The 12376-nt window shown below is 40.6% G+C and overlaps 1 protein-coding gene across 1 annotated transcript; it reads right to left on the bottom strand.

The window, feature by feature from the left end:
* Positions 1 to 518: 518 nt before the first annotated feature.
* OR10G6 (olfactory receptor family 10 subfamily G member 6) lies at positions 519 to 1454 on the bottom strand. Its single transcript, XM_075548810.1, has one exon. The coding sequence runs from the start codon at positions 1452 to 1454 to the stop codon at positions 519 to 521; it is 936 nt and encodes a 311-aa protein (XP_075404925.1).
* Between the last annotated feature and the right edge of the window lie 10922 nt (positions 1455 to 12376).

Consider the following 12376-nt stretch of genomic DNA (forward strand, 5'->3'; position numbering starts at 1 on the left):
GCGGACCTGCAGTGTAGCAATCACATACACATCCATTAGTGGAAGTTTGCATATGCTGCGATGCTCACTGTTTCCATGGAGGTTTCAGACTAAGACACTAGTCTGATGAAAAGGCCTGATCGCTTATTTCTGAAAATCAGTCTATGGGTCACAAGTGAGCATGGGAAAATAAGGAACAATTCAAGCATCAATATAGAACTTAGAACTATATTATATATGTAGATGGACACCACAAAGAAATGAAATTTTACGTGGACAGCTTACTTAGCTTGGATCCTATCTTACGTAGCTTGATGCTATCTTTGTTGATTACTTTGATTGGGTTTTTTTAATGGTACTGAAAGAAGAAATATTAGCAGTCATTTTCTGAGACTGGATTACAAGATAAATTCTTCCAGAGTTTCCACTTCTCCACCTAGATGTCCTACATTTATCATGAGTAATATTTAGACATATTTAATAAATCTGTCCAGGGGTGTCCTGAATTTTAGTTTCTATTCTGTGTATAATGGGTAGGGTCAGTGACTGTGCATGTCTTTTCGGCCTCCTAGCCTCCCCAGTGCTGCCTTCATTTCTTTATTACGGAGTGTATAGATGATGGGGTTGAGCAAGGGAGTAATAACGGTGTAGAAGACAGCCACCACTCCATCCAGGGGCTCATGTGAGTTAGGCCGCAGGTAAATGAAGGTGCAAGGGACATAATAAACAATGACAACAGTCAGGTGGGCAGCACAGGTGGAGAAGGCATTGCGTCGCCCATCAGAAGAACGGATTCTCAGGATGGCAGACACAATATAGCCATAGGAAGTAATGATCATCACAAAACAGGTGAGAGCCAGGAAGCCAATGTCCACAAAGGTGACCAGCTCATTGATGGTGGTGTCAGCACAGACCAGGTGCAGCATGGCAGGAATGTCACAAAATAAGTAGTCTACCTGGTTTGGGCCACAGAATGGCAGTCGGAATATGAACGTTGTTTGAAAGAGTGAGTGAAGGGTTCCTCCAAACCACGTGCCCAAAGCCAGGTAGGTACAGACACTGCGGGTCATGATGGTGGCATAGTGCAAAGGCTTACAGATGGCCAGGAAACGGTCATAAGCCATCAGTGTATAAAGGAAGCACTCAGTGCAGCCCAAAAAATGGAATGAGAAGAGTTGGATTGCACAGCCCCCAAAGGATATAACCTTGCTGTCTGAGAGAAAGCCAGCCAGCATCTTGGGGACAATGGCAGAGGATATGGTCATATCCAAAAAAGAAAGGTGACATAGGAACCAATACATGGGGCGGTGGAGCCGGAGATCCACCAAGACTGTGAGGATAATGAGCCCATTGCCGGAGACAGTGAGGACATAGATGACAAGGAAGAGGAGGAAGAGCGGCACACCGAGCTGCGGAGGGTGGTGCAGGCCCACCAAAATGAAGTAGGAGACCCACGTCTGATTTCCACTTTGCATGTCCCTGTTCACATCTGCCAAGAGAAATGGGAGAAGAGGAGGTTCAATTCCTTCTAAAATCTCTAGGCAAATATTTAAATATTTACATCATACCTAATATGGACAGAAAAAATAGATTGTTCTGATTCTTGCTATCGTTGTTTTCATTCTCTCTCCCCACATCCTCTCAATATTTATTCTGAGATCATGCTTCGTTCTAAGAAACTGTTCTCTCCAAGGTTAAAATGTATATCATGGAGTATACATTACAAGGGGATACTGGAAAAACAAACAAACAGGAACTTTGCCCCCATAGCTATGTATTTAATTTTTTTTAACAAAACAACAACCTTATCATCTCAAAGTACTCTCCATTACACTTTCTACATTTGTCATTTATCATTTCTTGGAAACATTTTCCAAGCTCATCTGTGTGGATGGATGGCTGACAGCACATCCCTCGGTTTTTTTTCCTATCTCTTCTACATCTTCCAACCACTGTGCTTTCGTGACCCTCTACATTCACAGAAACAAAAAGAAGTTGCACAGAGTGAGATCAAGCGAGTAAGGTGCATGGGTCAAGAGAGACATGCTGTTTCTTGTCAAAACTGGTGCACTGAGATGGCTGCATGAGCAAGTGCATCGTTGTGGTAGCAAAACCAGTTCCCCATCTGCCACAAGCCAGGCCTTTTTTGTCACATGCTGTTATGCAATCTTTTCAGAACTTCTAAATAGAAAGATTGATTAACAGTCTGACTTGCTATGAACTTCAAGTGCACTATGAGCCAACATGTTTATCCATTTGGGAAGTTGAGCAACATCAAGACTGAGGTGTGTCATCAATCGACATTTCACCTTTTATGAAACAAGAAAACCACTTGTACACTTGGTTTTGTTCCTAGAGTGATGTACTTGTAAGCTGTGTTCAACACCACAACAGTTTTTGCAGCATTTTTCCCAAGCAAGAAATAAAATTTCACATCCACACACTAGTCTCATAAATTGGCCATCACAAAAAATGAGGTTTGAGCAAAACTGCTTCTATGAAAAAATCCTCTGTGACCAGAGAGAAACTTCCCAGGCCATGTCACTGGGTGGATGCACTAACTGGATGTTCACCTAGGGGGAAATATGCCTACTAGGAAAACTCCACTCTACCCTGCACAATTTTGTGGGGTTTTTTTTTGGGGGGGGGGTAGTTCACATATATATAAGAAAGGGAAGGAAAGACGAACAAGAATTTGCACATCAAGAAAAAGCAGTATACTCATCTAAAACCTAAATTAATCTGCAAAAGGCTAGTCTATAAAATTCTTTCACCTTAATCTCTGAATTGGGTACCAGGGAGTTAGTTTTCTGATTTGGTTTTCTAAGAAGCAGAAAGTTGGAATGATTCTTCATAAGATAAATGTGCCAAATTTGTACAGATTTGTTAAAATGCATTAATCTGGGTCACAAACTGGACCTAATAATTTTAGAATATCAGGAGGTGTAACCAGAAATATCTACTTTCAAAATACTGGTTTCAAAATTGTACGTGCCACTCAATGTCCTTCCAGACAGTGAAGCAGCACAAAAGGCCACCCATCTAGGCGCACAATAAGGCAGAGTACATGGTAATTGTTATGGTTTCTGAAGTCAAGCTGACTGGATCAAAATTCTTGCTTTTGCACTCAACTCAATGGTAATCTTGGAGAACCCACGTACTTTCCTTTGCTTCGAACTGCTAAGTGGAGAAAACAATACTTCCTACTTGAAAAGATTGCTGTGTGGGTTAAATTCACATAACGCACCTCAAACAGTACTCAGCACAATAGAATTTAATGAATGCTAGCTATTATTTGTCTATCAAAAACATCTGTTTGGGGTTACATGTTATTCCCCATTTGCACACATCTGCAAAGATCCTTAGCTAGGAACAAGCAAAGCAAATTCCGAGTTTACACATTGGGTGCATCCTTCCTGGTGTCACGTGACTCCCCACCTCCATTAATCTGATTGCAAACATACAAATAGAATGTCCTCTCTCCCAGGTTCAGGAGGCACCTTGACGGACTCTGGGACCCCAGAGGGCATATAGAATGGATATGGAATTTGCTATCCAGTTGGGCCAAGCGAATCGTAGTCACAGCTATGGCTTGGACTGGCTTTTTGTCTATTCTTTGCTGCACCATTCATTATCATATGTCCATATGTCTTGTTCCTTCGAATCCTCTTCAGTGACACAAAGACTACTCTTCTCTGTGAAAATGCATTTTTGAACACTGAAAAATTTTCAGGAATGTGGGACTTTTGTTCCTAAAGCGAAGGGAGTCCAGAATAAATAGAGACAGTTTGTCATCCTATATATCTAAACGCCACAGAAAAGTCTTTCAACATATAGCTACATAATCTATTTTAAAACAATTGTGGAGGTAACTCAGTGATTTCCTAAGCTTTCCCGTGATTACCAACTGATATTGAGGCACAATGCCTTAGGTGAAAGCCCCAACCTTATAAGCATGGCTTATAAGTACAGATCAGCGCTGGAAACACAGGGAATCCAGGACAGATAAACCCCTCAGGACCTATATTGAAAGTAATGATACCAGGAGGATATGGGGAAGGTGGGGGGAGAAAGGGGGAACTGATCACAGTGAACTATATATAACCCCTCCTAGGGGGACGGACAACAGAAAAGCGGGTGAAGGGAGACATCAGTCAGTGTAAAACATGAAAAAATAATCATAATTTATAAATTATCAAGAGTTCATGAGGGAGGGATGGGGGGCGGGGAGGCAAAAAATGAAGAGCCAATACCAAGGGCTCAGGTAGAAAGAAAGTGCTTTGAAAATAATGATGGCAACAAATGTACAAATGTACTTGACACAATGGATGGGTGGATGTGTGGATTTTGATAAGAGTTGTATGAACCGCAATAAAATGATTAAAAAAAAAAAGATCCTCAGCATCTGGTATCTGGTACTTCTCTAGCCTCCTCTCTTAGCACTCCCATCAAATTGTGCTCCCCCAAATAGGTTATTGTCCTGTGTTCTTATACACTGGGCCTATTTATTTAGAGCAGCCTAGGTTCTCCAATATCTAAGACATTGTTGCTAATATTTCAAGATCTCTTTCAGATCTTGGTACTCAGTGTATAGCCTCTCTCTTCTTTCCCACGGATACTCACTTGGTTCCAAAGCACTTACAGTACATCATTCTTGTCGAAAGGCTGAATCTAAGCATCTTGTAATACATCCTTCTATCTGCCTCATCTTCCACAAGACTGTGAGCTTCCACGGGGAGTATGTCTTGAGGTATATAACTTTCACTTTATTGAATGAACACATTTCCCTCGTTTAAATATCTCTAAAATACATAATAGCACTGAACCCAGAATTGTGTAGTACAGTTTTACAGTCCTGCTCCTCAAATCATAAGAATTCTAGTGTAAGACTATTGCATACTATTTTGAGCAAATATATTTTCTAGCATCAATTGCTAATTTTAAAAAAGGGCATGTGTATTTGTAGGTTTCTGTATATTCCTACTACAAAAGAAATACCTATATCTTTTTCATCTATATCAAATCACATTTTAAAATGTTATCATAAAATAAGTTTTGCTCAAGTTTCAATTCTTCCTCCACCATAACTCTTTTCTCTGCCACTATGCTACCTCTGCACTGGCTTATTTCTAGAATATATTATTCTCTTTGTCCCCTAATACTGATTTTCTTCCTGAAAAGATGGGAAAATGGCCCTGGTGTACACAATGAAAACTTAAGTATTCCATTTATCTGGATTATACATCCAGCAGTAGGACACTGCATTATTAACATATCATCTGTGTAATGAACATTTTATTTTAATTTATGAAAATTAATTTATTCATCTGTATAATGAAAATAGAAAAAAATTCCATAATGGGTATTTGTACTCACATATTAGCTTCATATGGCTATTTCAAAATCCTGTGAACTGAGCTAGACTAAAGGTGACCCTGAACAGAAAGAAGAGAGATACATTGATCTTGGTAAGCAGGGTACAAGTTCCCCTTCCCCAGACCCCATTTCTTTGAAAAGTAGAAGGGGATTAGTAGGACTCGGCTGATTTTTTTCAGATCCAGTATCCCTAGTATATTTTCAATGCAAATCCGCTTCAGTTGAATTTCCTGAACTCCATCTCTACTGTCCTTCTGGAACCTTTCCTCCAGGTAGCCACTACCTGGAAATGAATCTGGAGTGTAGACATAGCCTGTTGCTCGCTTCAGCTTCTTGCTCTTTTCAGGGAATCACTTTCAATCCCAACAGGTTTCCTGGTCTCCTCCTCTGACACTCCCCTGTTTACTACTCTCCTGGTGTCTTTTGTACCATTATTGTGATCTCACCTCCTCCTCTTTTTAGCTATTCCTAGACTTTGATCTCCAGAGTCTCAATTTCTGGCAAGCAGTTACTCCCTAAAGGATGGAAGGTGCAAGGGAAGCACATCACCTTTCAGGGGCAATTAACTGTATAGAACTAAATAGCAGTGGGTTTTGTTAAGAGCAAGACCTAAGCTATGGCTCTTCTGGGAAGTTGCTAGCAGTGTTCCTGTTGCATGGATCCTGTTGAGACCATGCCTTAGATCAGATGGCAAGGGTCAGAAATAGACGCCCTTTTATTCCTCTGGCATTGTTCCATCACCTATAAACTATATATAATATTGCTCGATTAAATAAAGATATGGGATGGAATTTGAAATAATATTAAAGTTACTCCAGTTCCATATATACACTAATTAGAAAGAATTCTCTTATATGTAAATATAGTTATGATTATGGGGGAATAGACCTATGTGCATATATTTATAGGTTCAGTAGTAGGGTAGCAGGTGGACATTGGGCCTCCTCATGCACACTCCCTCAATACAATAGCACCTTGCCCAGCTAAACAGTCATTCCATGATACCCACCTTCCCGACATGATCACTGAAGACAGACGTGTGCATAGCAAACGTGGTGAAGAAAGCTGATGGTGCCCGGCTATCAAAAAGATACAGCATCTGGGGTCTTAAAAGCTTGAAGGCAAACAAGTGGCCATCTAGCTCGGAAGCAACAAAGCCCACAGAGAAGAAGCACACAGCCTAAGTGAATACTAGGTGTTGAACGGACCAGGTAGCAGACACCAAGCACAAAAACCATCATTGTGTGATCCCTTCCTCACATAAATGCTGAAGACGAATGTGTGCATAAGTAAGTGTGGTGAAGAAGGCTGATGGTGCCCGACTATTGAGAGATATAGCATCTGTGGACTTAAAGGCTTGAAAGTAAACAAGCAGCTATCTAGCCCAGAAACAACAAAGCCCACATGGAAGCAGCACACCAACATGTGTGATCATAAAGGGCTGAGGGGACCAGGTTCAAACAACAAAGGCATGGGGGGAGGTGAAATAACATCACCGTGAATGAGGGGGAGTTCGTGATGGGAACCCAATGCCCATCTGTAGACAGCTGGACATCCCTTGCAGACGGGTAGTGGGGAGGAGATGAGTCACTCAGGGTTCAGTGTAGCAACAATGAAACTCAAAACCTTCCTCTAGTTCTTGAACGCTTCCTCCCCGCCCATTATCATGATCCCAATTCTGCCTTGCGGACCTGGTTAGACCAGAGGATGCACAGCGGTGCAGTAGGGATCTGGAAACACAGGGAATCTAGGGTGGATGAACCCCTCAGGACTAGCCGTGAGAGTGGCAACACCGGGAGGGAAGGGAAAGGGAGAACTGATCTCAGGGATCTGTGTGTAACCTCCTCTCTGGGGATGGGCAACGGGAAGGTGGGTGAGGGCAGACGCCGGGCAGTGTAAGATAAGGTAAAATAATAATTTATAAACTATTAAGGGTTCATGGGGGAAGGGGGAACAGGAAGGGAGGGGGAGGGAAAAAAAGGAAAATGAGCTGATTCCAGGAACCCAAGTGGAAGGCGAATTTTGAGAATGACGAGGGCAATGAATGTATAAGGGTGCTTTACTAAATTGATGTATGTATGGATTGTGATGAGTTGTATGAGCCCCAATAAAAAGATTTATTTAAAAAAAAGAAAGAAAGAATTCTCTTGTGTTGAACTGAGATAGCAGTAAACTACTGAGGCATTCTCAACTTGTGGGTCACGACCCCTTTGGGGGTTGAATGACCCTTTCACAAGGGCCACCCAATTCATAACAGTAGCAAAATTACAGTTAGGAAGGAGCAACAAAAATAGTGTTATGGTTGGGGGGATCACCACAACATAAGGAACTGTATTAAAGGGTCGCAGCATTAGGAAGGTTCAGAATCATGGAATAAAGTAAGTTGTTAGAGAGTTGATTGCTATTCACAGAAATCCCTTTTGTGTCGGTGTAGAAATGTGTTCCATAGATTTTTCAATGGATACTTTTTTTGAAGATCACTAGGCTTTTCTTATGAAGCATCTTTGGGCGGACTTGAACTACAAAACTTCCAATTAACAACGGAGAACTTTAATCATTTACACAATCCAAGAAGTCCGGAATCTGGATAGGTAAATGCCTGTATCATCAAATGAGCAAATGAGAGAATAAATTAGGTGGAATATGAAAACTGTGGTAGCCTCCTTACAGCAAAGCATACTTACTGTAGTTGAGATTCAGAAGGACTTTTAGAAAAATTATCTGGAGGACATTCCAATTTCACATGTAAAAGAATTGACCTGAAAAGAAAATAAAGAACTTTTGCAAGAATGATGTCACTGCCATTGAATCAAGTCTGATTCGTAGCAACCCTATAGGGCAGGATAGAACTGCCTCTGTTTCTGATACAGTAACCCCTTACAAGCATAAAAAGCCTGGTCTTCCCCTGAGAGGCGTGCTGTGGCTTCAAAGGGTTGTACCTTCCAAGTTTTGATTATTAGTAAATTTTTGCAGCTGTTCTTCTTACCTTGACTTGTCTTCCATCAGCAAATGAAGACCAAGATGGCTCTACTCCCACAGTCTTTACTCTGTTCGCTTCACCTATGTTGACTGTACTTTTGAGAAAGCATCTCCTCCTCAGTCACCTCCAGACTCAAGGGACTCATTCTGTAGCACTATATCCAACAATGTTCTGCTTCCATTCAGCAGACCTTCAGTAGCTGAGGTAGTTAGTTTATTGTGCCAACCTGGCCAATAAACACATGTGGGATTAATTGAAGGGCGGAGAGATAAATGGCTGAATGAGCCTTGCCTTTTGAGTTTTCTGGTCTCTTGCTTTGTGATGGTCGCGCCAGGGTGCAGCTGCCTTAGCCAGTTCCTTGCTTTAGCTGGCAAGGCTGACTTCCTGCAAGACATCCCATAGGAAAAGCCACATGGACCTTTTTTGCTGCAGCCCTGGGTGCTGGAGCAGCAGTGTGGAGACCCCTGCCAGCGCTGAAATGCTTACACGTTCACAGACTCAGCTTTCCTCCTGCAGTCTGCATCGTTGTGTCTGTTTTGTGAGATGGAGGAAGACTTTGTGGACTGATATTGGACATATGGGTTAATGGGTTAATATTGGACTTGTGGGCTTGGGCAGCACTGGGTTGGGATGTTTTCTTGATGCACACTTACCCTTTATATAAAGCTCTCTCTTATACATGAGTTGCTGTGGATTTGTTTCTCTAAAGTTCCCAGACGGACACAGCAGCTGAGCACTGGGCTTTCAGTGGCTACTTCCTCCGTAGTGGGGAGACAATTCCTGTTCTTAACTTTGAGTGACCCTTCTGGCATATGACATGCTAGTGACATAGCTTCCGGCCTCATAGCAACATAAAAGCCACCGTGGTAAGGCAAACTGGCAGACAAATGATGACAGACAAGTGGCTAAGGTGTGCATATGTCTATGTGTGTCACATAGGTGTGCATATGTCTGTGTCACTTTTATTAGTTTTTGAGAATATAAGCCCAGGGGAGAAATTCATGAACAGACTGCAGTTCTTTTTCTAGTTTCCTCGAGAGGGATACCCATTCTAGGGTCCAAAGAACCATGGATAAGCGTTCCATTTCTCCCACAGCCTCACCAGCATTTATTTTTGTTTTTGACGAGTGTGAGATGTTTTTATATTGAAATTTTTTATTTCAACGTCTCGAATCGCTAATGACTAATGCGGTAGTTACATCATTTCAAGTAAAAGGGAATTTCATGTCAACTTGACATGCAAAGGCAATGGACACAGCCTAAACATGCACCATTCCCACGATTGCTCGTTGCCCAGATCACGATGGTTCGTAGGCCTTTTACAGACTGATTTTCAGAAGTAGGTCAGCAGGACTTGGTCCTAGTCTATTTTAGTATGAAACTCCATCAAAACATTCCAACATGATTGACACTGCTGGTATTTGAAATATTGGTTAGATTGCTGTCAGCATCATAACAACACAGAAGCTACCAAAGTACAATGACTTGACAAGCTAGGAGATTGGATATGTATTTTTTAATGTTACGGAAAATGGAACACAAAATTTACTCCTTTTCTTTATTCACTTGATTCTATGTGGTATTGAAATAAGGAAGCAGCCATTCCACTTCCAAACTTCTCTTTCTTGCAAAGAGCTATATAAAAGATTTAAAAAACCCTATGATCTTCATTAGAGAATATGCATTTTCAATTTTCATATGCAATTAGTAATTACTCATGATTTAATTAAATGAAATACATCTCACTATTTCATTTAGCTGACAGCTAGGCAATGTGTTATGGGGTCATTTTATTTAGTGTTAAGGCAAATGATGAATGCATCAAAATAGAGAAAGTAATAGATATAAATAAATTCTTAGATTAGATTGAAGTGTCTAATTTCGAAAATGAGGGGCACATGATAAATATATTTCAGAATTTCTGTCCGGTTCAGCTCTCTTATTTTTTCACACGAGTTAAATAAAGATAAAAAAAATCTTTTGTTTCCATTTTTAAAACTTCTATGTTGGTCCCTGATATAACTCTCTCAACTGTTTGGATTCCATTTCTGCAGCGCTACTGATGTCACACCCTAAATGCAAAGGTTCTATTTCCAGCAATCTTAAAATTACTTTTCTATGTAAAGTGGGCATTGGATAAATGATAAACATACAAAAATAATCAAATACACTTTGACCAAAATACACAGTTAAAATATTCAGGGCGTTTTCCATTTAGAAAACAAAGTCATTGTCCACACTTTTTATGAAATTACATTGTACTTGTAACTCACATTTGCTTGATTTAAAATGTAAAATGGATTTTAGACATCATCTGTATTGGAATATAGTGGGATTTGTTTTCAGAAGTGGTAAGGTTTGAACCATCAAGCTTAGAAGCCAACATCTCAATATGTATGTGTAGTAAAGTATTCATTCATTTATCTCAAAATAAAAGCTAAATTTTAATTTCACATTCATAATCTCAATGCATAAATGGTTAGCATACAATGATCTGAAAAGGAAAAAAAAATCTTTAGAACTGAGGAGGACCCACTCAGGACCCCTCAGATTTTCAGCAGCTGCATTTCAGAGTTGTTATAACAAGAACGTAAGTTCTAGCTAGGGAGACTTCTACACTGAAGTGCAATTATTAGTACGGCTCTTCTATCCAGTCTTGCCCAGTGTGGCTGAGAAGAGGTGCTATGGACAAAAGATCTTTTGTAACCTAATAAACCCCATTTCATTAATATAGACTGTGAGTTCTGTGTGGTCCCTGCACACCACTAGAGAACACTGAGCTCCTCAGAGAAGTAAACTGTCAAGGGAGAATCGTTGGTGTCAAGATGAAGGTAAAGAGGGTTTGGGGTGGAGGTATGTCTAACCTCTGTTTCATAGGAATTATCTTTGGGCAGCTACACAGTTGGAGTCTCCTCTTTTCTGTAGCCAGAGAAAGTCAAATGTGGCTCCGTGCCATTGCCTCGTCTGTGTTGTTCTGGATAAAGTGTGAGGCAAAGCTGAGCATAAAAGCATACCATCTGTGGAAACTTGACCGAAATAAACCATGAAAGATTGGTATATGAAAGAATTGAATTATCAGTGGTCACCCCAATGAGCCAGCCTGATCGGAGTCCATTATACAATCCAAATAATTTTACCAAGGGGAAAATTGAAGTACAAGTAACAGAAATTATTTACTTAAGATTTAATTAAATGAAATACTTTGCACTATTTAATTTAGTTTACAATTAGGCAATGTGTTAAGGGATCCTTTTATTTAGTGTTAAGGCAAATGATAAAGCTTATCAAAATAGAGAAAGTAGTAGAAATAAGTTCTTGGATTAGAGTAAGTGTCTAGCATTGAAACTGTGTGGCACATGTAGAAATTTCAAGTGAAATAATCTGATTGATAGTGTAATAGAAGAGGAGGCAACTGAAACCTAGAAAGTTAGTAAGAGAACATATTAATTATATACTTTTATTATTGTTGGCTGCTAAATATCAATTTTAAAAAATAATTCTATTGGGGACTCATACAACACATCACAAACCATACATCCATCCATTGTGTAATGCACATTTCTGTACATTCGCTGCATTTAACACTCTCAAAACATTTGCTCTCCACTTAAGCCGTTGGTATAAGCTCCTCATTTTCTCCTCCCTCCCCAATCCCCACTTCCTCAAGAACCCTTGACAACTTATAAATTATTATTTTGTCCTATCTTACACTGTTCGATGTCTCCCTTCACCCATTTTTCTGTTGTCCATCCCCCAGGGAGGAGGTTATATATAGATCTTCGTAATGGGTTCCCCCTTTCCACCCCACCGTCCCTCCACCCGCCTGGTATCGCCACTCTCACCACTGGTCCAGAAGGATCATCCACCCTGGATTCCCTGTGTTCCCAGTTCCTATCTGTACCAGTGTACATCCTCTGGTCTAGGCAGATTTATAAGGTACAATTGGGATCATGATAGTGGGGGAGGAAGTATTTAAGAACTAGAGGAAAGTTGTGTGTTTCATCGTTGCTACACTGCACCCTGCCTGGCTCATCTCCACCC

Source organism: Tenrec ecaudatus, chromosome 4 (genome assembly GCF_050624435.1).
Source record: "Tenrec ecaudatus isolate mTenEca1 chromosome 4, mTenEca1.hap1, whole genome shotgun sequence".
Taxonomy (NCBI): domain Eukaryota; kingdom Metazoa; phylum Chordata; class Mammalia; order Afrosoricida; family Tenrecidae; genus Tenrec; species Tenrec ecaudatus.